The sequence below is a fragment of the Salmo salar genome, chromosome ssa22 (genome assembly GCF_905237065.1).
Source record: "Salmo salar chromosome ssa22, Ssal_v3.1, whole genome shotgun sequence".
In the NCBI taxonomy this organism is placed as follows: domain Eukaryota; kingdom Metazoa; phylum Chordata; class Actinopteri; order Salmoniformes; family Salmonidae; genus Salmo; species Salmo salar.
In genome coordinates, this window is record NC_059463.1 from 21,856,643 (window position 1) to 21,879,439 (window position 22,797).

At 42.9% G+C, this 22,797-nt stretch overlaps 2 protein-coding genes and 4 non-coding genes across 8 annotated transcripts; 1 reads left to right on the forward strand and 5 right to left on the reverse strand.

Annotated features, from left to right (window-relative positions):
- The first annotated feature begins 819 nt into the window (after positions 1-819).
- Positions 820-15,007, forward strand: glt8d1 (glycosyltransferase 8 domain containing 1). 3 transcript variants are annotated; one of them, XM_014166745.2, is made up of 10 exons: positions 820-1,073; positions 1,290-1,336; positions 11,581-11,679; positions 11,860-12,076; positions 12,185-12,302; positions 12,724-12,808; positions 12,903-13,015; positions 13,183-13,349; positions 13,497-13,609; positions 13,963-15,007. In XM_014166745.2, the coding sequence occupies exons 2-10, from the start codon at positions 1,321-1,323 to the stop codon at positions 14,145-14,147; spliced, it is 1,113 nt and encodes a 370-aa protein (XP_014022220.1). In that variant the 5' UTR covers positions 820-1,073; positions 1,290-1,320; the 3' UTR covers positions 14,148-15,007. The 3 variants fall into 3 exon arrangements, with proteins under 3 accessions (XP_014022220.1, XP_014022222.1, XP_014022219.1); XM_014166747.2 differs by having other exon boundaries at positions 1,005-1,092; XM_014166744.2 differs by lacking the exon at positions 820-1,073 and adding an exon at positions 1,083-1,103.
- A 79-nt stretch (positions 15,008-15,086) lies between these two features.
- gnl3 (G protein nucleolar 3) lies at positions 15,087-20,416 on the reverse strand. Its single transcript, XM_014166743.2, has 15 exons — positions 20,280-20,416; positions 20,009-20,067; positions 19,534-19,674; positions 19,296-19,412; positions 19,124-19,216; positions 18,818-18,953; positions 18,606-18,709; positions 18,278-18,428; positions 17,799-17,886; positions 17,341-17,518; positions 16,863-17,005; positions 16,520-16,656; positions 16,285-16,427; positions 15,965-16,040; positions 15,087-15,688 (listed from the first exon to the last, which is right to left on the reverse strand). Exons 1-15 carry the CDS (start codon positions 20,290-20,292, stop codon positions 15,585-15,587), a joined length of 1,683 nt encoding a protein of 560 aa, XP_014022218.1. The 5' UTR covers positions 20,293-20,416; the 3' UTR covers positions 15,087-15,584.
- Positions 15,825-15,900, reverse strand: LOC123729745 (small nucleolar RNA SNORD19). The gene has a single exon (XR_006761452.1). It is a non-coding gene; the product is annotated as a small nucleolar RNA SNORD19 (small nucleolar RNA).
- Positions 16,736-16,810, reverse strand: LOC123729744 (small nucleolar RNA SNORD19). Its single transcript, XR_006761451.1, has one exon. It is a non-coding gene; the product is annotated as a small nucleolar RNA SNORD19 (small nucleolar RNA).
- On the reverse strand, positions 17,650-17,725 carry LOC123729746 (small nucleolar RNA SNORD69). Its single transcript, XR_006761453.1, has one exon. It is a non-coding gene; the product is annotated as a small nucleolar RNA SNORD69 (small nucleolar RNA).
- Positions 18,105-18,179, reverse strand: LOC123729743 (small nucleolar RNA SNORD19). The gene has a single exon (XR_006761450.1). It is a non-coding gene; the product is annotated as a small nucleolar RNA SNORD19 (small nucleolar RNA).
- Positions 20,417-22,797: the final 2,381 nt, after the last annotated feature.

The following is a 22,797-nucleotide window of genomic DNA, read 5'->3' on the forward strand; positions in this document are numbered from 1 at the left end:
AGTACTCTTGCTAGTATCACTGCTCTTAATTAAGCATTTTTTTTATATATATATATGTTTTTGCTAGTATCACTGCTCTTTATTAAGCTTGATATATCGGCCTCAAGGCTTTCATCAGAGCTTTTGTCAGATATTTTTTAAATTAGCACCCATATGTAGACATAGCTCCACCCACATCCGTTCAAAGCATCGAATGGGGTTAGAGTCCCTGTATTAAAATCACCGGCCACTAGGTGCATTTTCTTGTTTGCTTATGGCCCGTAAACAGCTTGTTGAGTGTGGTCTTAGCGCCGGCAATGGTTTGTCGTGGTAAATAGACACGAAAAATATATTAAACTCTAAAGAGATATTCTAACTCAAGCGAGCAGAACGTGTGGATTTTAAAATAATCGGTTCAAAGACATACATCTGGTTTATTAGAAGCAATTATTGGTACCATGTTTGTTTAAAAAAAAAAAATACGAAGATCGACATTTGTCCATTCACTATAACCGGGGATACTCTTTTCTGCGAACAATGTAGTACCCTGCAGTAATGCCGTTGCCTTTAATGAGGGGGGCAGTCGTTCTCCCCTGATTGATGCGCGATGCTTGTGAAGCTTCAAACTGTGCTTCTCGTCCGTTTATCAAGCAATCCCACTTCATATACGACATACAAATATCTAAATACTGATCAAATTCACCGTTAAACTGATGTTGTGACAGTTTAACTCCTTTGGAATGTATCATTATTCTACGTTAGACTTCGCGATTTAAATACAGGCAAATACGTAGGCAACTATCTTTACCGGCCATTCAAGGGAACGGAGTTTTTCACTAGATAGCACAGCTACAAAGTCAAAATTGCCTTTAAAAATTCATAAAAACTAAAATGAGCTTTTTGGTCTTCATTTGTGGTTAGGGTTAGGCATAAGGTTAGCAGTGTGGTTAAGGTTTGGGCTAGGTTTAAAATATTTTAAGAAGAGAAATTGTAGAAATAGGCGGGGTTTACGACTTTGTGGCTGCATTAACTAGTGACAACCATTAACGGGCGACAGACTTGTTGATGTTGAGTTGGCACTTTGGCTTTTGATGGTAATTTTTTTTTATGTCTGTGAGTAGGAGGCATGTGTTTATATATTATTTTAAAACGAATTTGACTTGGTTTATTCATAGCGGATCCATCCCATTTGTGCATGTGCTTATTTGTGAGACGGTGGTCAATTATCCGTTATAAATCAAAATACTTCGTTTTCTGTAGGGATCATTATTACATATTCTGCTTCATTACTTCGTTTACTTTCTGTGCAGGCTAACAAGGAGAGCAGCAGATGACGACGCGATGTCATTACGGAGAGGTCAGTGTTGTTACATTACATACATTTGCAACAATGTGGGGTAACTAGCCCCCCACACACACACACAAGAAAAATGTCCATTTACTGAAGAAGAAAAAAAAGCCATGTTTGGTAAAATTTGGTGTGTGTATGATGATCATGCTTAGGCAAATAAACTATGAAGGGAAATAAGTGGCTGGAGTTTACACTATTTTAGTTATTTAATTAAATGTCATTTTTAGAAAAGGGATGTTTTTCCCAAGTAAATAAATCAAATATTGAAACAAAATGGCATTGCACATCTCACTATTAATATCCTCACAGTAACTAGGTTTCCTTCCAATTGGTGACAAATGTTCATGTGAATATTCCAAAATCTGCATAAAGAGAATATGCACATTATCCCACCAAGGTGTTTCCACCGAACTGACTTGTTGCAGATAAAATCAGTGTGGGATGACGTAGTCCACATGTATTTTTTCGCTTACGTTTTCATGTACCGAGGGCCTCTCGAGTGGCACAGCAGTTTAAGGCACTGCATGCAGTGCTAGCTGTGTTACTACAGATCCTGGTTTGATACCGGGCAGCTGGCCGCGACTGGGAGACCCGTGAGGAGACGCACAATTGGCCCAGCGTCTTCCGGGTTAGGGGAGGGTTTGGCCGGCAGGGATGTCCTTGTCCCATCGTGTTGCCGGGCACATGCACGCAGACGTGGTCGCCAGGTGTATGGTGTTTCCTCCAACACATTGGTGCGGCTGGCTTCCGGGTTAAGTGTGCATTGTGTCAAGAAGCAGTGCGGCTTGGCAGGTTGTTTTTCGGAGGACTCACAGCTCTGGACTTTCGCCTCTCCCGAGTCCGTAAGGGAGTTGCAGCGATGAGACAAGACTGTAACTACCAATTGGATATGGAAAAATTCGGGAGAAAATGGGGAGTAAAAAATAAAACAAAACACTTCTCATCGCATTTTCAACTTTACATTTACATTACATTTAAGTCATTTAGCAGACGCTCTTATCCAGAGCGACTTACAAAATGGTGCATTCACCTTATGATATCCAGTGGAACAACCACTTTACAATAGTGCATCTAAATCTTTTAAGGGGGGGGTTAGAAGGATTACTTTATCCTATCCTAGGTATTCCTTAAAGAGGTGGGGTTTCAGGTGTCTCCGGAAGGTGGTGATTGACTCCGCTGTCCTGGCGTCGTGAGGGAGCTTGTTCCACCATTGGGGTGCCAGAGCAGCGAACAGTTTTGACTGGGCTGAGCGGGAACTGTGCTTCCTCAGAGGTAGGGGGGCCAGCAGGCCAGAGGTGGATGAACGCAGTGCCCTTGTTTGGGTGTAGGGCCTGATCAGAGCCTGAAGGTATGGAGGTGCCGTTCCCTTCACAGCTCCGTAGGCAATCACCATGGTCTTGTAGCGGATGCGAGCTTCAACTGGAAGCCAGTGGAGAGAGCGGAGGAGCGGGGTGACGTGAGAGAACTTGGGAAGGTTGAACACCAGACGGGCTGCGGCGTTCTGGATGAGTTGTAGGGGTTTAATGGCACAGGCAGGGAGCCCAGCCAACAGCGAGTTGCAGTAATCCAGACGGGAGATGACAAGTGCCTGGATTAGGACCTGCGCCGCTTCCTGTGTGAGGCAGGGTCGTACTCTGCGAATGTTGTAGAGCATGAACCTACAGGATCGGGTCACCGCCTTGATGTTAGTGGAGAACGACAGGGTGTTGTCCAGGATCACGCCAAGGTTCTTAGCACTCTGGGAGGAGGACACAAGGGAGTTGTCAACCGTGATGGCGAGATCATGGAACGGGCAGTCCTTCCCCGGGAGGAAGAGCAGCTCCGTCTTGCCGAGGTTCAGCTTGAGCTGGTGATCCGTCATCCACACTGATATGTCTGACAGACATGCAGAGATGCAATTCGCCGCCTGGTTATCAGAAGGGGGAAAGGAGAAGATTAATTGTGTGTCGTCTGCATAGCAATGATAGGAGAGACCATGTGAGGATATGACAGAGCCAAGTGACTTGGTGTATAGCGAGAATAGGAGAGGGCCTAGAACAGAGCCCTGGGGGACACCAGTGGTGAGAGCGCATGGTGCGGAGAACTTGTCACAAACTGTTGCATTAAATAGGAATTGTACCTACTTTGGTCTTGGTACATGCGCTCTAGCCAACAGCTCTCAGATACAGTGCAGGTATGCTGTACGGGTAAACTAGTATACATGATGAGATTATTATGGATAAGAGAGAGAATATTTGTATTTGTCAAACGGCAGTCAAGCGTCTTGTTTTTTATTTATTTCACCTTTATTTAACTAACCTCCAGACGAGCTTCAATGCCATATAACTCTCCTTCCGTGGCCTCCAACTGCTCTTAAATGCAAGTAAAACTAAATGCATGCTCTTCAACCGATCCCTGCCCGCCTGTCCAGCATCACTACTCTGGACGGTTCTGACTTAGAATATGTGGACAACTACAAATACCTAGGTGTCTGTTTAGACTGTAAACTCTCCTTCCAGACTCACATTAAGCATCTCCAGTCCAAAATGAAATCTAGAATTGGCTTCCTATTTCGCAACAATGCATCCTTCACTAATGCTGCCAAACATAACCTCGTAAAACTGACCATCCTACCGATCCTCGACTTCGGCGATGTCATTTCCAAAATAGCCTCCAACACTCTACTCAACAAATTGGATGCAGTCTATCATAGTGCCATCCGTTTTGTCACCAAATCTCAGCTCACTGGTCACCATAGCAGGACCCACCCGTAGCACGCGCTCCAGCAGGTATATCTCACTGGTTACCCCCAAAGCCAATTCTTCCTTTTGGCCGCCTTTCCTTCCAGTTCTCTGCTGCCAATGGCTGGAACGAACTGCAAAAATCACTGAAGCTGGAGACTCATATCTCCCTCACTAGCTTTAAGCACCAGCTGTCCGAGCAGCTCACAGATCACTGCACCTGTACATAGCCCATGTGTAAATAGCCCATCCAACTACCACTTCCCCATACTGTATTTATTTATTTGGCTCCTTTGCACCCCAGTATCTATACTTGCACATTCATCTTCTGCACATCTACCATTCCAGTGTTTGATTGCTATATTGTAATTACTTCGCCACCATGGCCTATTTATTGCCTTACCTCCCTTATCCTACCTCATTTGCACACACTGTATATAGACTTTTTCTACTGTATTATTGACTATGTTTGTTTATTCCATGTGTAACTCTGTGTTGTTGTATGTGTCGAACTGCTTTGCTTTATCTTGGCCAGGTCGCAGTTGTAAATGAGAACTTGTTCTCAACTAGCATACCTGGTTAACACAGTCTCCAAAAAAGGGCCAGAGGTATACAGAATGGTGTCGTCTGCGTAGAGGTAGATCAGAGAATCACCAGCAGCAAGAGCAACATCATTGATGTATACAGAGAAGCGAGTCGGCCCGAGAATTGAACCCTGTGGCACTCCCATAGAGACCCCCACAGAGGTCCGGACAACAGGCCCTCCGATTTGACACACTGAACTCTATCAGAGAAGTAGTTGGTGAACCAGGCGTGGCAATCATTTGAGAAACCAAGGCTGTCAAGTCTGCCGATAAGAATGTGGTGATTGACAGAGTCGAAAGCCTTGGCCAGGTCTATGAATACGGCTGCACAGTAATGTCTCTTATCAATGGCGGTTATGATATCGTTTAGGACCTTGAGCGTGGCTGAGCTGCACCCATGACCAGTTCTGAAACCAGACTGCATAGCGGAGAAGGTACGGTGGGATTCGAAATGGTCATAAATCTGTTTGTTAACTTGGCTTTCGAAGACCTTAGAAAGGCAGGGTAGGATAGATACAGGTCTGTAGCAGTTTGGGGCTAGAGTGTCTCCCCTTTTGAAGAGAGGGGATGACCGCGGCAGCTTTCCAATCTTTGGGGATGTCAGACGATATGAAAGAAAGGTTGAACAGGCTAGTAATAGGGGTTGCAACAATTTCGGAAGATCATTTTAGAAAGAGAGGGTCCAGATTGTCTAGCCCGTCTGATTTGTAGGGGTCCAGATTTTGCATCTCTTTCAGAACATCAGCTATCTGGATTTGGGTGAAGGAGAAATGGGGGAGGCTTGGGCGAGTTGCTGTGGGGGGTGCAGGGCTGTTGACTGGGGTAGGGGTAGCCAGGTGGAAAGCATGGCCAGCCGTAGAAAAATGCTTATTGAAATTCTCAATTATAATGGATTTATCAGTGGTGACAGTGTTTCCTAGCCTCAGTGCATTGGGCAGCTGGGAGGCGGTGCTCTTATCCTCCATGGACTTTACAGTGTCCCAGAACTTTTTTGAGTTTGTGCTACAGGATGCAAATTTATGCTTGAAAAAGCTAGCCTTAGCTTTCCTAACTGCCTTTGTATATTGGTTCCTAACTTCCCTGAAAGTTGCATATTACATTTACATTTTAGTCATTTAGCAGACACTCTTATCCAGAGCGACTTACAGTAGTGAAGGCATACATTTCATAAGTTTTAATACATTTTTTTTTTTTCCTGTACTGGTCCCCCGTGGGAATCGAACCCACACGGGGCTATTCAATGCTAATGCAGAATGCCACAGGATGTTTTTGTGCTGGTCAAGGGCAGTCAGGTCTGGAGAGAACCAAGGGCTATATCTGTTCCTGGTTCTACATTTTTTGAATGGGGCATGCTTATTTAAGATGGTGAGGAATGCACTTTTAAAGAATAACCAGGCATCCTCTACTGACGGGATGAGGTCAATATCCTTCCAGGAAACCCGGGCCAGGTCGATTAGAAAGGCCTGCTCGCTGAAGTGTTTTAAGGAGCGTTTGACAGTGATGAGAGGTGGTCGTTTGACTGCAGACCCATTACGGAAGCAGGCAATGAGGCAGTTATCGCTGAGATCTTGGTTGAAAACAGCAGAAGTGTATTTGGAGGGCAAGTTGGTTAGGATGATATCTATGAGGGTGCCCGTATTTATGGATTTAGGGTTGTACCTGGTGGGTTCATTGATAATTTGTGTTTGAGGGCATCAAGCTTAGATTGTAGGATGGACGGGGTGTTAAGCATGTCTCAGTTTAGGTCACCTAACAGTACGAGCTCTGAAGATAGATGGGGGGCAATCAATTCACATATGGTGTCCAGGGCACAGCTGGGGGCAGAGGTTGGTCTATAGCAAGAGGCAATGGTGAAAGACATGTTTCTTGAAAGGTGGATTTTTAAAAGTAGAAGCTCGAATTGTTTCTGTACAGACCTGGATAGTAAGACAGATCTCTGCAGGCTATCTCTGCAGTAGATTGCAACACCACCCCCTTTGGCAGTTCTATCTTGTCGGAAAATGTTAGTTAGGGATGGAAATTTCAGGGTTGCTGGTGGTCTTCCTAAGCCAGGATTCAGACACGGCTAGGACATCCGGGTTGGCAGAGTGTGCGAAAGCAGTGAATTAAAAAAACTTAGGGAGGAGGCTTCTAATGTTAACATGCATGAAAACAAGGTCTTTACGGTTACAGAAGTAAACAAATGAGATCACCTGAGGAGTAGGAGTGGAGCTAGGCACTGCAGGGCCTAGATTAACCTCTACATCACCAGAAGAACAGAGTAGGATAAGGGTACGGATAAAGGCTATTAGAACTGGTCGTCTAGTACGTTCGGAACAGAGAGTAAAAGGAGCAGGTTTCTGGCCGCGATAGAATAGATTCAAGGCATATGTACAGTCGTGGGCAAAAGTTTTGAGAATGACACAAATATTAATTTTCAAAGTCTGCTGCCTCGGTTTGTATGATGGCAATTTGCATATACTCCAGAATGTTATGAAGAGTGATCAGATGAATTGCAATTAATTGCAAAGTCCCTCTTTGCCATGCAGTGGAAATGTTTTTTGGGGATTCAGTTCATTTGCATTTCAGCCCTGTCACAAAAGGACCAGCTGACATGTCAGTTATTCTCTCGTTAACACAGGTGTGAGTGTTGACGAGGACAAGGCTGGAGATCACTCTGTCATGCTGATTGAGTTTGAATAACAGACTGGAAGCTTCAAAAAGAGGGTGATGCTTGGAATCATTGTTCTTCCTCTGTCAACCATGATTACCTGCAAGGAAACGCATGCCGTCATCATTGCTTTGCACAAAAAGGGCTTCAAAGGCAAGGATATTGCTGCCAGTAAGATTGCACCTAAATCAACCATATATCAGATCATCAAGAACTTCAAGGAGAGCGGTTCAAATTTTGTGAAGAAGGCTTCAGGGCGCCCAAGAAAGTCCAGCAAGCACCAGGACCGTCTCCTAAAGTTGATTCAGCTGCGGGATCAGGGCACCACCAGTACAGAGCTTGTTCAGGAATGGCAGCAGGCATGTGTGAGTGCATCTGCACGCACAGTGAGGCAAAGACTTTTGGAGGATGGCCTGGTGTCAAGAAGGGCAGCAAAGAAGCCACTTCTCTCCAGGAAAAACATCAGGGACAGATGCATATTCTGCGAAAGGTACAGGGATTGGGGAAAAGTAATTTTCTCTGATGAATCCTCTTTCCAATTGTTTGGGGCATCCGGAAAAAAGCTTGTCCAGAGAAGACAAGCTGAGCGCTAGAATCAGTCCTGTGTCATGCCAACAGTAAAGCATCCTGAGACCATTCATGTGTGGGGTTGCTTCTCAGCCAAGGGTGTGGGCTCACTTACAATTTTGCCTAAGAACACAGCCATGAATAAAGAATGGTACCAACACATCCTCCGAGAGCAACTTCTCCCAACCACCCAGGAACAGTTTGGTGATGAACAATGCCTTTTCCAGCATGATGGAGCACCTTGCCATAAGGCAAAAGTGATAACTAAGTGGCTCAGGGAACAAAACATTGATATTTTGGGTCCATGGCCAGGAAACTCTCCAGACCTTAATCCCATTGAGAACTTGTGGTCAATCCTCAAGAAGCGGGTGGATAAACAAAAACCCACAAATTCTGACAAACTTCAAGCATTGATTATGCAAGAATGGGCTGTCATCAGTCAGGATGTGGCCCAGAAGTTAATTGAAAGAATGCCAGGGCGGATTGCAGAGGTCTTGAAAAAGAAGGGTCAACACTGCAAATATTGACTCTTTACATCAACTTTATGTAATTGTCAATAAAAGCCTTTGGCGCTTATAAAACGCTTGTAATTATACTTCAGTATTCCATTGTAACATCTGACAAAAATATCTAAAGACACTGAAGCAGCAAACTTTGTGGAAATTAATATTTGTGTCATTCTCAAAACTTTTGGCCACGACTGTACAGACAGGTATGATAGAATGTGAGTACATTGGAGGCAAACCTAGGCATTGAGTAATGATGAGAGAGATATTGTCTCTAGAGACGTTTAAACCAGGTGATGTCACTGCATATGTGGGAGGTGGAACTAAATGGTAGGTTAAGGCATATTGAGCAGGGCTAGAGGCTCTACAGTGAAATAAGACAATCACTAACCAGGACAGTAGTGGACAAGGCATATTGATATTAGGGAGAGGCATGCGTAGCCGAGTGATCATATTGGTCCAGTGAGTGGTTGGACTGGCTGGAGACACGGCGATTCAGACAGCTAGCAGGCCGGGGATAGCAAGCTAGCAGAAGGGCCTTAGAGGGACGTCGCGACGGAGGAAAGTCTCTTTTAGCCTCCGCGTGCGATGACGTCTATAGACCAGTCGTGATGGATTAGTAGGGTTCCGAGTAGCAGAGGGGTCCAAGTCCAAATGGGTATTGTGGCCCAAGAAATAGGCCGATGGATCTATTCAGCTAACAGTCCAATATGCTCTAGACAGCTAGCAGGCTAGCAGATAGGCATTCAGGGGACGTCGCGACGGAGGGGCCTGTTGGCAAAAAAAACCTTGGGCAGATAACGTCGGTAGTCCAGTCGTGATGGATAAGCAGGGCTTCGTTGAGGAAAAGGGGCCCAGGCCAATTGGCAAAATAGGTATAGTGGCCCGAGAAATTGGCCAATGGGCCTGTTAGCTAACAGTCCGATATGCTCTAGACAGCTAGCAGGCTAGCATTCAGGGGACGTCGCGACGTAGGGGCCAGTTGACGTAGGGGCCACTCCCTCAAGCAGATTACGTCGGTTGGCTAGTCGTGAAGGATCAGCGGGGTTCCGTGCCCCGTACCGGCAGTTGAAGGGGTCCGGGTATTGTAGCCCAGGAGTGGCTGATGGGCCTCTTCAGCTAGCCGGGAGATGGGCCTAGCATGGGCTAGCTCCAGGCTAATTGGAGCTTGCTTCGGGACAGACGTTAGCCAGGAGTAGTCACTCGGATTGCAGCTAGCTAGCTGCGATGATCCAGGTGAAAAGGTTCAGAGCTTGCGGTAGGAATCTGGGGATATGGAGAGAAAATAGGTCCGGTATGGTATGAATCGCGTTGTACAAACTGGCGAGAGCTTTCCGATCTAAAGGTTAGCTGATGACCGCTAGCAGTGGTTAGCTGACTACTAGCTAGTGAGCTGGCTAGCTTCTGTTGGGGGATTCTGGTTCCGAGGTAAATAAAAATACTTTAGAAAAAACAGATCCACACCACATTGGGTGAGGCGGTTTGCAGGAGAGTATTTTGAAGTTGAGGTTTAGAAAAATATATAAAAGATATGCGAAGAAAAATATATAAAATTATATATACATGGGACACGACAAGACGAAGGACAAAGACGTCTGACTGCCACGCCATCTTGGATTCAAGATAATCATGTCACCCAGTGGTGTAAAAATACTTTAAAGTACTACTTAAGTAGTTTTTTGAGGGGTTATCTGTACTTTTACTATTTATATTTTTGTCAACTTTGACTTTTACTTCACTACATTCCTAAAGAAAATAATTTACTTTTTTACTCCATACTGTTTCCCTGACACCCAAAAATGCTCGTTATATTTTGACAGGGAAATGATCCAATTCACTCACTTATCAAGAGAACATCTCTTGTCATCCCTACTGTCTCTGATCTGGCAGACTCACTAAACACAAATGCTTCGTTTGTAAATTTTGTCCGAATGTTTATTTTTTTACCTTTATTTAACTAGGCAAGTCAGTTAAGAAAAAATCTTATTTACAATGACAGCCCACCAGGGAACAGTGGGTTAACTGCCTTGTTCAGTGGCAGAACAAATTATTTTTACCTTGTGCAAATTATTTTTACCTTGTGAGCTCGGGGATTCGATCCAGAAACCAGACCCAACGCTCTAACCACTAGGCTACCTGCCACCCCAAGTCAATAGAAAAGAATAGGAAAATTGTGCCGTCTGGTTTGCTTAATATAAGGAATTTGAAATGGTTTATACTTTTACATTTGATACTTAAGTACATTTTAGCAATTCCATTTACTTGTGACACTTAAGTATATTTAAAACCAAATACTTTTAGACTTTTACTGAAGTATTTTACTAGGTGACTTTTTTTACTGGGAGTCATTTTCTATTAAGTTATCTTTACTTTTACTCAAGTTTGAATACTTTTTCCCACCAATGATGTCACCAGAATATGACTCTCAATATTTATTGAAAAGGAGCATCAAGATCACCATGCACTTTCACCACCATGTGAAGTTCATCATAATTTATTTCATCTGTAGCCTAATAAACTGCATGGTTTCCCGAGTCATAGTGGGACGACTACACACCATGTCATTGCATAATTCCAAGTTTACTTTGATATGATGGTTGTTACAGTATATCAATATTTGCGCAAAAAGGTGTTTCCACTGCCATTTCTCGCATAATTAATTTTACAGACACAAAAAGATCCCACTATGTCAAACGAACAAATGATCTGTTGGCATTTTTAAAATTGTAAAGAAAATGACTGTTTCCGTCACAGCTGTCGTAATTTTTTTTATATGGTATGATTTTACTCTCTTAAAACCTGTGGCTAGAAATGTGGTTTGTGAGGACCCTCTTTTCATTTTCACGCCAAATCATCCTACAGCAGTCAAGGAAAGTGTTGGAATCATTTGTTGTGACATAAAGTGGCTTCTGTGAGAATTACATGAGGGGGCAAACAATTCAAGGAGCTTAAAATATATTTTTTATTTCTATGGTGCTATAATTAGTGTTCAGTGTTGTCAGGAAGGGGATCCGTGACTGAACTGTAGGGAACACTTTTCTTCAGTAGGATGAGAACATCTAAAGAGTAAGTCCAAAGGCCGGCAGATGGCGATATTGAGTCGTTTCATCTTACTGTCCAAAGGCTATGCAAGATGAAACGACTCAATATCGCCATCTTCTGGCCTTAGGGCTGTCTCTTAAGATGTTCTCATCCTTTCTTCTCCCTGCTCTGTATTTTTCAGTAAATGTGGCCATCCTTGTGCTGCTGGCAGTAGCATTTCTGATCATCGTGCAACGGAATCTCCTGAATCTCAATGACTTCCTTAGAAGTGAGAATCCAGGTAAATGTTTCCATATCTGGTAGTGGGGGTAATTCTTCAACACTGTTTTCTCAAATAACATTTAGGGTGCTGATGGATAATGTGTAGTGTTCTGCATTGTGTGGTTTTTATACCACTGACTGCATTACAGATCACCCTGATCTAAACTGAAGTGAATTGAACTGAATGTTCTTCTTACAGATGCAGTGCCAGGTATGATTCTGCCATTTGAGTCTGAGTTTTCTCCTGAGCTCAGACCAGACCTTGTGAGAACTGGGGAGAAGATCCCAGTGGTCATTACTGCTGCAGAGGAGAGACTGGGAGCTGTGGTGGCTGCCATGAACAGTGTCTACCAGAACAGCAAAGCCAACATTGTGTTCAACATTGTGACCATGAATGACACTGTGGATCACCTCAAGTGAGTGATTAACACGTTACCTCTGCCATGCTGTTAATAAAAAGCACAGCAGAGACTTGTTTGAGGCTGAATGATGTAAGCGCTTTTAATGCCCATTTCAATCCCCAGGGTGTGGATGACTAAGACTAAGCTTAACAATGTCAAGTACAAGATCATCATATTTGAGCCCCAACTTCTCAATGGGAAGATTACCAAAAATCCTCAGAAGCTTGACTCTGTGAAACCGGTGAGGCAGACCACATGTTTTATCAGTGTTATAGATGTTGATATTCATAGATAATACAGTGAGCTCCTAAAGTATTGGGACAGTGACAATTTCTTTTGGCTCTGTATTCTAGCACTTTGAATTTGAAATGATACAATGACTGTGAGGTTAAGTGCAGACTATCATATTTAATTCTTATTTTTAACTTTAGTTTATTTGGTAAATATTTTCTTAACTCTTTCTTGAACCTTATTGTTGGTTAAGGGCTTGTAAGTAAGCATTTCATGGTATGTGACAAACAGTTTTATTTCAATTTGAGGGTATTTTCATCCATATCGGGAGAACTGTTTATTCTATTCTTATTTACAATAGAAGTTACACCAAAATGACACAATGTACATACTGCTGTTAATATTAATACTACTTGTTTGTTTTGTTTTAGTTGACCTTTGCCAGATTTTACATGCCGGTATTCATACCAGATGCAGAAAAGGCCATTTATTTGGATGATGACATCATTGTACAAGGTAGCTCTTAACTGAACATGACAATGTTTGGCACAGTAAGATTATTTCTTAACTGAAAGAGAATAAAGAATGAAAAGTAAACATATGTTTGCAGGGGACATCCAAGAGCTTTTTGACACAAGCCTAAAGTCAGGTCACGCAGCTGCGTTCTCAGACGACTGTGATTCTGCATCCGCAAAGGGCATCGTTCGAGGGGCCGGGAACCAGGTACACAACGCCAGCTGTAGACTCATTTTTTATTTTTATTTTTTTTTAAACGAGTGATTAAAGCCTTTGTATTAAAACGAATGATATGAAAGCATATTTATTTGTACTTTGTGTCATATATCAAATATTGGCAATATTTTAATCATCTCAAGTATGTATTCCTTTAGAACAATTACATTGGCTTCCTGGACTTTAAAAAAGAGGCCATCAAGAAGCTGGGCATGAGGGCTAACACGTGTTCCTTTAATCCCGGAGTGATCGTGGCCAACCTGACGGAGTGGAAGCGTCAGAACATCACCAACCAACTGGAACACTGGATGGAGCTCAACGCACAGTAAGTCAGCTGGAGGGCCACACAGCCACAGTGGCAGAATTCCCACAGACCTCCAGAGATAAAAAAACAAACAAAAAAACACAGATTGTAGACGATTGTAAAGCATTCAGTTTGAGTTCATTTGCTTTAAATTTATTCCATTGTCAGAGAGGACCTCTACAGTAAGACCCTGGCAGAGAGTATCACCACACCTCCCCTGCTCATTGTCTTCTACAAACACCACTCCAGCATCGACCCCATGTGGCACGTCAGACACCTAGGTAAGAACTGTTACTATGGTCTGTCGAGAAATGTGTATTTGATTAGATAGACTTCATATAATGTAGCGAGTTTCCCCACTGAGCCAACAGCTGTTTTCCCACCAATGTGTTTGCACTTGCAGTGAAGAGAGAGCACACGTAAGAGAAGTTAAGCTTGCTAAGGACGAACCGTTCACGGGGGGGGGGTGCGCTTTGCTGTCTGTCTCCATGTTTCCCAAACAATGAGCTGCAGACAGCCCGGGCACACTTAGTGATGTAATGTTGGATAATAAAGTACAAACAAAGGTTATTATTACAGTATCATCATTGCCCTTTTGTTTGCATAGAAACACTCAGTATTGCTCTATTTTCAGGGGCTACTGGTGCTGGAAACCGCTACTCTCCCCAGTTTGTGAAAGCTGCCAAACTCCTCCATTGGAACGGACATTACAAACCATGGTCCAGGACCTCTTCATTCACCGAAGTCTGGGACAAGTGGTATATTCAGGACCCCATGCGTAAATTCCATCCAGTTCGGAAACATGCAGGGGACAAGTAGACTAAAGCAGGGATGTGACCAGATGAGTCTGCCTGTCTGTCCTCCCAGAGTGACTTCTCAGGAACCCTAACGTGATGCAAGCCCATTCCAGTGATATGTCTGTTTACCATGCAGCAGTGTTGTAGATCTCAGGCAGAGACAGGGGCATGTTCCATAGGATGTTATGGATACATCTCAATAGTCTAGTGGTCTTCTGTCTTATTTTTTCACATCAATGCAGATGCAGCTACATAAGACTGTTGAGATGCACCAATGGTTCTATGCTTAGCTTCATGAGACGATAATCATGTGCCTGTGTTCAGGAACTATCCCTCTAACAATTTGCCAAGATTGCCTCTTTCCTTAGACATTTACTTTGATTCATTATTCTGTCAGAACAAGGATCAATGTTTGTTACTGCCGGTTGTCTCGCACTTTAACTTTTGTATATCACTACCACAACACTAAACTTTACACAACAAATAGTTATAAACCAGCTTGAAGCCTACTATCGATTGCATTTTGCAAAGGATGGATATAATGGTATACACAAACCACTATGGTATCAATACATGTGCAATAGCTGAAATGGATATGGGATAACCATGTGTCGAATAGCTTATTTACATCATTGACACTTATCTAGAGTGCATACGTGCTGGTTGCCCGTGGGTATTAAACCCACTATGCTCTACCAACAGTCACATGGGACCAACTTCTGTGGTTTTTATTTTTAAAGTATTCTCAAGCTCTACGCCTCCTGAATGTGGTGATTGCTCATTTTTATACTCTGCTTTGTACAAAGGATTATTCTAGCAGATATAAATATTCAAATTGTGTCATCCTTTTGTAAAATAAGCTTAATAAAACCAAGTCAACTAGCTGGAGTCTTGGTTATGTTATCAACACCATGTCAAATTAAAACACCGCATTTGGAAAGAAAGCACAACTTGGGGCAAATTATGGATCAATTTATTTATTGAGGCTATATACACTAATTCACATTGAACATGTACAGATCATGGACCTTTACTCAAAAGGCAAAACATTTACCAACTCCTTATACAGGTTACACACAGGCCTTAAACAGTCACCTGTAACCAAGTGTCATGGAATTTCTACACAGGGACAATAAGCCAATCAATAATTAAACTGGAGAGGTTCTAACAAACTTGATGCATCATCGTACGTCTGTCAGGCACTCTCGGGGCAGTCCTGTTTGGTTACAGACACGTTGCATAGTTCATTGGGTTGGTTTGGGCAACATCTATCCTAACTTCTAGAACGTGTTCTGCCAGATGGTCCTTATATGGGGGGGTGTGACATGACTCTCTTTACCAAGCACAGGCAGGAACCAAGGATTATTTAAGCCACTAAAATAAGATTTTCCATCACAGGTTTACAGAACAGATGGTGACGTGACGAAGAAAAGACTTGAGAAACAAAAAGGACAGATGTTCATTTAAAATCTGTGTTGAAGTCATAGGTGTCATCTGTGTGGACTGAGGAGAGGTCAATGTTGACTGGGACAGGAACCTGTAACCTCACCTTGGCTTGTTTGTCTGCAAAGGAAAAATAATTTCTTAAGTGACATTGACAATACACTTGTTTTGGAATGTAACAGGAATTAAGCTTTGCCCTGAAATACAAAAAAATTTATCTAATTTCATAATAGATTCCAGGCAAGGTACTCCGCCTGGCTCAGCAGTGGATCAGAGTTGGATTAGAAGTCTTCACTTGAAATTCAGACTTGCGTTATTGTCCTCATTTCCACAGACTGACTACATTAACTAGGCATGTAACAGGAATGAAGCTGGTTCTCTTTTATATTGATTTACTTGTGACTGGTGTCTTTATTTGTGGTTCATCTGTTTCTGCAGTCACTTCCTCAGACACCTCTTTAACCCCACCAGCCTGAAATCAAGAGGAAGATATTGCAGTAGTAACTCAGCTTTGCCCTGAAAAGACATTTGGTTTAGGTGTTTACCAAAAAATGCATTTGATTATTGATTACAGGCACACTTAGTGATGTAATGGATTAGAAGTCTTCACTTTAAAATCAGACTCATTTTTGTCCTCATTTCCATGATAGCACAGACTGACCCTACTTTTATCTGATTCATCAGGTTAGAAACATAAGCTAAAGATTTTCAGATACCTCTTGGTTTTCACAGCTACCCTCCATATCTTCCTCAGTGGGCTCTGGAGCAGGTTTGTCCTCAATAACGTCACTCAGCACTCCAGCGGTGGGGCCTTTAGACAGGAGGACAATGCTGCTGGCCTGGTTTGGGAACTTTACACCTGGGAGGAGAGTGGGTCAGTCATCATCACACAATACACGCCTTACTGTAAAATGAGACAATTTAGTATTTTCTCTAATAGAATTAACATACTTCTTAGAGTCTCCTCGTTGCCTTTCCGCAACTTGTCCAAGTCCCACCCATTCTGCATCTCTCTTACAATGTCTTCAGAGAGGTATGGGGGAAGGCATGGCTTCTCAGGGGCTTTGCAGTGGTAACTCAGCTTTGCACTGAAAATATATCATTTTTTGGTATATAAAAAATAAAAATAAATATCATTCTAGTTTCCAGGCAAGGTACTCAGTCTGACTCAACAGTGGGATCAGAGTTGGATTAGAAGTCTTCACTTAAAATCAAGAATTGCGTTAATTATCCTCATTTCCCATGCTAGCCTGAATATAAATGGGTAACATATTGTTACGATGACAACACTTACCCTGTCCAATCATTGAGGAAGGTAGAGGCAGCCAATTCTGTGTTGGGGACTCCACCCTTCTGCAAAAATCCACGCTTCTTGGCAAAAAAGGATAAAAACTCCAGGGAGTTTCTAAAGTCTGGAACATTGTACTGAAGCATTACCTGAAAGACAAAGTCCATGATTACCTATCAGTATGCTCAGCAGTGCTAGGGCTTGATCTTAAACTTGGCAGGAAAATGTCCTTACACTAGTTTTATTTAACTAGGCAAGTCCGTTAAGAACAAATTCTTATTTACAATGACGGTCCACCCCAGGCCAAACCCTAATGACGCTGGGCCAATTGTGCACCGCCCTATGGGACTCCCACAGCCGGGTGTGATACAGCCTGGGATCGAACCAGGGTCAGCAGTGACACATCTAGCACTGAGATGCATTGCCTTAGACCGCTGCGCCACTCGGGAGCCCAAGTGAGTAGCAGGGATCTCCCTCGTCTCACCTGTTGCTTGTTGCACTGTTTGAGCAGGGTCCTGACGGCCTCTAGAACAGTCTCCTGCTTATCCTCCACCTGGAGACTCCTCAGCGCCATGGCAGCTTTAGGGTTAGACTGGGCTGCCACTATCCCTGGGCTGTCAATCATTTTGACATTCTTAGATATGTGGACGTCTTGGAAGCACCTGCAAGGGTCAAACATCAGGTGTGTTAGGTGGGAAGCTTCAAATGACAGTCATGCATTGAGCAAATTCAGGAAAACAGACATAGCCAAGTGTTTGACTGTTTTGCCCTAATTGGCAAGACCCAGATGAAGTGTATGAAGCTCAGTGTTGGATTGAATATAGACTCCACGGTTTTGTCAGATCTTCAACTTCATCACGCTTCATACAATTCCTCACCATCTGCGAATAAAACGGACCCCATCACTATCATGAATTATTAAAATGGTTCAGCTTTGCTCACCTGGTGATCCCTCTCTGGACTCCTGCATTACAGGCCCTCAAGCCCTTCAGGCTGTTGATCAGACTGCTCTTCCCCACATTTGGGAACCCTGAGGGGACAGAGGAGGGCATCAGAGGTGGAAGTCATAGACAACGGGTATTATACTGTGCAGGATAAACCCTTAAAGATTAATCATATTGTCAAGGGGTCCTGATATAGCAGACATAACGTGCTGATTTGGGCATGCAGTCATGATATAATTGATCAAATAAACTGAAAGATCACAAATAAGAGATCAGACATAGGGTACCCAACAGGGCACTGATTGCCATGTATGAGATCAGAGTTGGATTATTAGTCTTCACAGACATCAGTAGTTCACATAAATCCTCATCATTTCTCATCCACAACTCTTTAATAACACCACTTGAGAGCCATACTAATCAATGGAAAAGATGCTGTTCATGTTTGAGTAATGGTTAGGGTAGTAATTTCCTTACCGACTAAGCCCACTTTTAGTGAGCCCTCTCTCCCTGTTGCATTTGCATAGTCCCCCAGGAGCTGGAGAAGACTGCTGCTGCCATAACAGGCCACTCCTTTGGTCTGGTCTACTACTCCGTTAAGAGTTGCAAATCTGGCCTTCTTCTCTTGCTGTTTAAAAAAATAAAAATGTAAATGCATTAATTATCAATATTCTAATAGTTTACACAGTAAGGACCCATATTCTACATTCTGCGCAGGTGACTGAAGCTGGTCATCAATATGGAATCCCCCCAAGTAGTCAGTGAAATTAATCCCATTCAAATATTTGGTACAGCATTTACATACCACTGTTTTGTCCTGTAGTTGTGTGGATGCCTTGAACGCCACAACAGGGAACTCAAGCTGAAGACACTGTAGCCACTTCTCCACATTCTCTTTAGGGACAAGATCTGAAGGATGGAAAATGTAATTTAAGGTATTAAAAAGTTTAACTACTCTTTGAAGTTAAACTTAAAATATAATTGACATGAAAGAATGTTATCCCATAAGGTTATTACCTATTTTGTTCAACAGGAATAGTAGCTTCTTGTTTCCTTCCCTCTTCAGCACAGCTTCCTCTAGCTGTGGGCATCGGCAGCCAAGGGGATCTCTTGCATCTAGGATTTCAACTATGACGTCAGAGGCATCGATCACCTGGAGTAAATATTAGAGTAGCTTAATGAATATTGATTCATTGGGACACTCAGGTAGGGCATGTTTTCATGATAGCTTCTGTCTTGCAGAGCAACTCAGCCAGACAAGAGCTATCCTTTCCTTAACTGGGACTTAATGCCAACTGAGACATGTTGATGTAATAATCTCACCTTGTTTAATTCTGAACAAAGGTGCTTCTTCGAATTCCTTGGGTCACTTTGTTTCACCATCTGTTTCACAAGGTCCTCCTGTGATGGTAACTCCTGTGGAGTTAAAAAGTGGAGTTAAAATAGTGTCAAGCTACACGGAGGGCATGATCTTTGACGCACCCATTACCTTTACCTTTCGAGCTTTCTTCGCTTTAGGGTCTGCATCCCTGCCGGCAGCGTTTTCCTTCTTCCTCTTCTGAGCCCGTTCTTGTTGCTTGGCAAGCTTCTTTTTCTCCTTTTCTTCTTCAAGCTGGGTTGGAGAGAAGGTAAAAACAAAATGATAGACCAAATTATTTTGCCCCCTAAAATATGGAAGCGATGAGCCCACACATGTACCTGGATGTTATCCCCAAAACAGTTAATGGCCTCACCTTTGACCTCCTCTGTTCTGCTTCCCTCAGAATATCCTCTTTGAATGGTGCTTTGTTGGGAACTCCAATATCCTTTTTCACTTTTTTGCCAACTCCTTTCTTTTTTGCATCTTTTCTTAGTTTTTTGTTGTGTTCCCGGACCTAAAAACAAACAAATTAGATTAGAAATCATGACAAGACAAAATCGCTTACATTCATACATATTATATATGCACATGTTATACAACAAGATGGCGTCGACAGACATGGCAGCTTTGCCTCTATCTCCTAAGCAACTTACAAGCTTTTGCTACACCCACCAAATATTTGTATGCGACCAATAGTTTCAAAATCAGATTATCTCCAACTGAGTTAACGTTGGATACCTAACGTTAACAATGTATATATTTTTTTTTACGTTAGCAATGTATGACATCAGCTAGGAGTCGCCTTAAAGAGAGTGGTGACAGTAATGAGTGCAATTCACAATGTTTACCTTTTTCTGTATTTTGTAACGTTTGGAGCAAGACACGCGTTTACTTGCTTTCTTTAACCCTGAAAAACATGAACGAAATTCTAGCCAGGGTTGGCTTCCTAACAACCTAATGCTAGCTAGAGAGCTAACGTTATGACTGTGTAGCCAGCATTGGCAGTCTAACTGGCAATGGAAATGTATTCAACTGAACCTCAACAAATACTACATTAATTGTAATTAATACAGAAAAACCAATGTTCAAGCCAAATATAAAGACTTTAGCTACACTTACCTGGACGCTTCATTGCAGTGCTATAGGTCTGACAATGCGACTACAAAATTCTGCTGCACGTGGAACCAGGAGCTAGCTGTCGGAGTCTCGTCAGCAACACCAAAAAAAGTAGTTCCGGGTCACGGCATTTCCTAAATAAAAGTACCCCACGTAATACACTGTAATACACTATAGGCATATCAATTACATATTGGCTTATAGAGAGAACTATTCTAGGTGCCAAAATAAAAGTGGGGTTGGTATTATTCACTATCCCACTGGGTACACACTGGTTGAATTAACGTTGTTTCCACGTCCTTTCAATGAAATTACATTGAACCAATGTGAAATAGACATTGAATTGATGTCTGTGCCCAGTGGGTAGTGTCTGTAGAATCTCTATGTATGGTGTTATTTCATGAGGGACTGAGGTCTATATACCCAACACGTTCTACTCCATAACAGTAAACGTGCAATGCTAGAATGTGATATCTGTGCAATTTGGTATCACTTTGATTGTGTTGTAAAAAGGATGTAGACTCCGCTACTATTCTATGCAACTCAGAATCATGTAGAGATCAATTACATCCATTGCAAAATGGATTATGTTTTAAAGGGGTCTGTGACACATTTATACATTATATTGATAGTGACAACAAGGTGAAATTAAACAAAAGGGTACAAACAGAGAATGTAAATGAGGCTCAGGTACAAAACCTATTGGTTGAGGAGAGTTTAATCTTCAATTGAGAGTTAACTTCAGTCGAGTCCCGTGACACTTGTTGGGGTTGTAGAGCAAAACAGAGATTATCTCCCCTTTCCACAGTGGAAAATCCCAAACGGTTCCGTCGCTACAAACAGAAGTTGGCACATCAGCGTTATTGACTTCAGATGAGTACAGTGACACTTGTGGGGGTCGTAGAGCAAATAGACGTTTTTGTGAGAAGACCGATTTTCGGGATGTCTCATGGTGTGACAAACACCGCTGTAGCTCGGCCGCCTTCCACCGCAGATGCGGTAGATCACCATAGGCGGAAGCGGTGGATTGAGACGCAGCACATGCAACCTGATATATCTAGTTAAAATTGATAGATTTTTATGGGAATTTTTGTATTATGTTACTTAGATTGACACACCGGTGTGTCAAATGACCCACTTTTACATCAGCACATAGAATACTTTTTTCTATATAAGCCAATATGAAATGTATAGGTCTACAGTGTGTTGCATTGGGACCAATATAATGCCTAAGAGTAGAACGTGTTGCTGGGTATTTATATCTCAGTCCTCCATGAAATAACACCATATATAGATTCTGCACACCCTACTGAGTAATCCCAACCCCACTTTTACTTCAGCACCTAGAATAGTTTGTTCTCTATAAACCAGTATGTAATTTATAGGCCTATAGTGTATTGCATTGAATGGAGTGGGTGGAGTAGAAAGTGCTGTTGGGCATTTAGACCTCAGCCCCCCATGAAATAACACCATATATAAACTCAGCAAAAAAGAAACGTCCTCTCTCTGTCAACTGCGTTTATTTTCAGCAAACTTAACATGTGTAAATATTTGTATGAACAACAAGATTCAACAATTGAGACGTAAATTGAACAAGTTCCACAGACATGTGACTAACATAAATGGAATAATGTGTCCCTGAAAAAAGGGGGGGTCAAATTCAAAAGTAACAGTTAGTGTCTGGTGTGGCCACCAGCTGCATTAAGTACTGCAGTGCATCTCCTCCTCATTGACTGCACCAGATTTGCCAGTTATTGCTGTGATATGTTACCCCACTCTTCCACCAAGGCACCTGCAAATTCCCGGACATTTCTGGGGAGAATGGCCCTAGCCCTCACCCTCCGATCCAACAGATTCCAGACATGCTAAATGGGATTGAGATCTGGGCTCTTTGCTGGCCATGACAGAACACTGACATTCCTGTCATGCAGGAAATCACACACAGAATGAGCAGTATGGCTGATGGCATTGTCATGCTGGAGGGTCATGTCAGGATGAGCCTGCAGGAAGGGTACCACATGAGGGAGGAGGATGTCTCCCAGTAACGCACAGCATTGAGATTGCCTGCAAAGACAACAAGCTCAGTCAGATGATGCTGTGACACACCGCCCCAGACCATGACGGACTCTCCACCTCCAAATCGATCCCGCTCCAGAGTACAGGCCTCGGTGTAACACTCATTCCTTCGACGATAAACGCGAATCCGACCATCACCCCTGGTGATAAAAAATGTGACTCGTCAGTTGAAGAGCACTTTTTGCCAGTCCTGTCAGGTCCAGCGACGGTGGGTTTGTGCCCATAGGCGACGTTGTTGCCGGTAATGTCTGGTGAGGACCTGCCTTACAACAGGCCTACAAGCCCTCAGTCCAGCCTCTTTCAGCCTATTGGGGACAGTCTGAGCACTGATGGAGGGATTGTGCGTTCCTGGTGTAACTCGGGCAGTTGTTGTTGCCATTCTGTACCTGTCCCATAGGTGTGATGTTCGGATGTACCGATCCTGTGCAGGTGTTGTTACACGTAA

Excerpts from the sequence above, each read along its gene's own strand:
- glt8d1 (XM_014166744.2), top strand. Across the intron at positions 1,337-11,580 it reads CGCGATGTCATTACGGAGAG|TAAATGTGGCCATCCTTGTG; the intron begins GTCAGTGTTGTT and ends TGTATTTTTCAG. Across the intron at positions 12,077-12,184 it reads GACACTGTGGATCACCTCAA|GGTGTGGATGACTAAGACTA; the intron begins GTGAGTGATTAA and ends TTCAATCCCCAG.
- gnl3 (XM_014166743.2), bottom strand. Across the intron at positions 18,954-19,123 it reads TTTGTTCAGAATTAAACAAG|GTGATCGATGCCTCTGACGT; the intron begins GTGAGATTATTA and ends TATTTACTCCAG. Across the intron at positions 18,710-18,817 it reads ATTCCTGTTGAACAAAATAG|ATCTTGTCCCTAAAGAGAAT; the intron begins GTAATAACCTTA and ends TCCATCCTTCAG.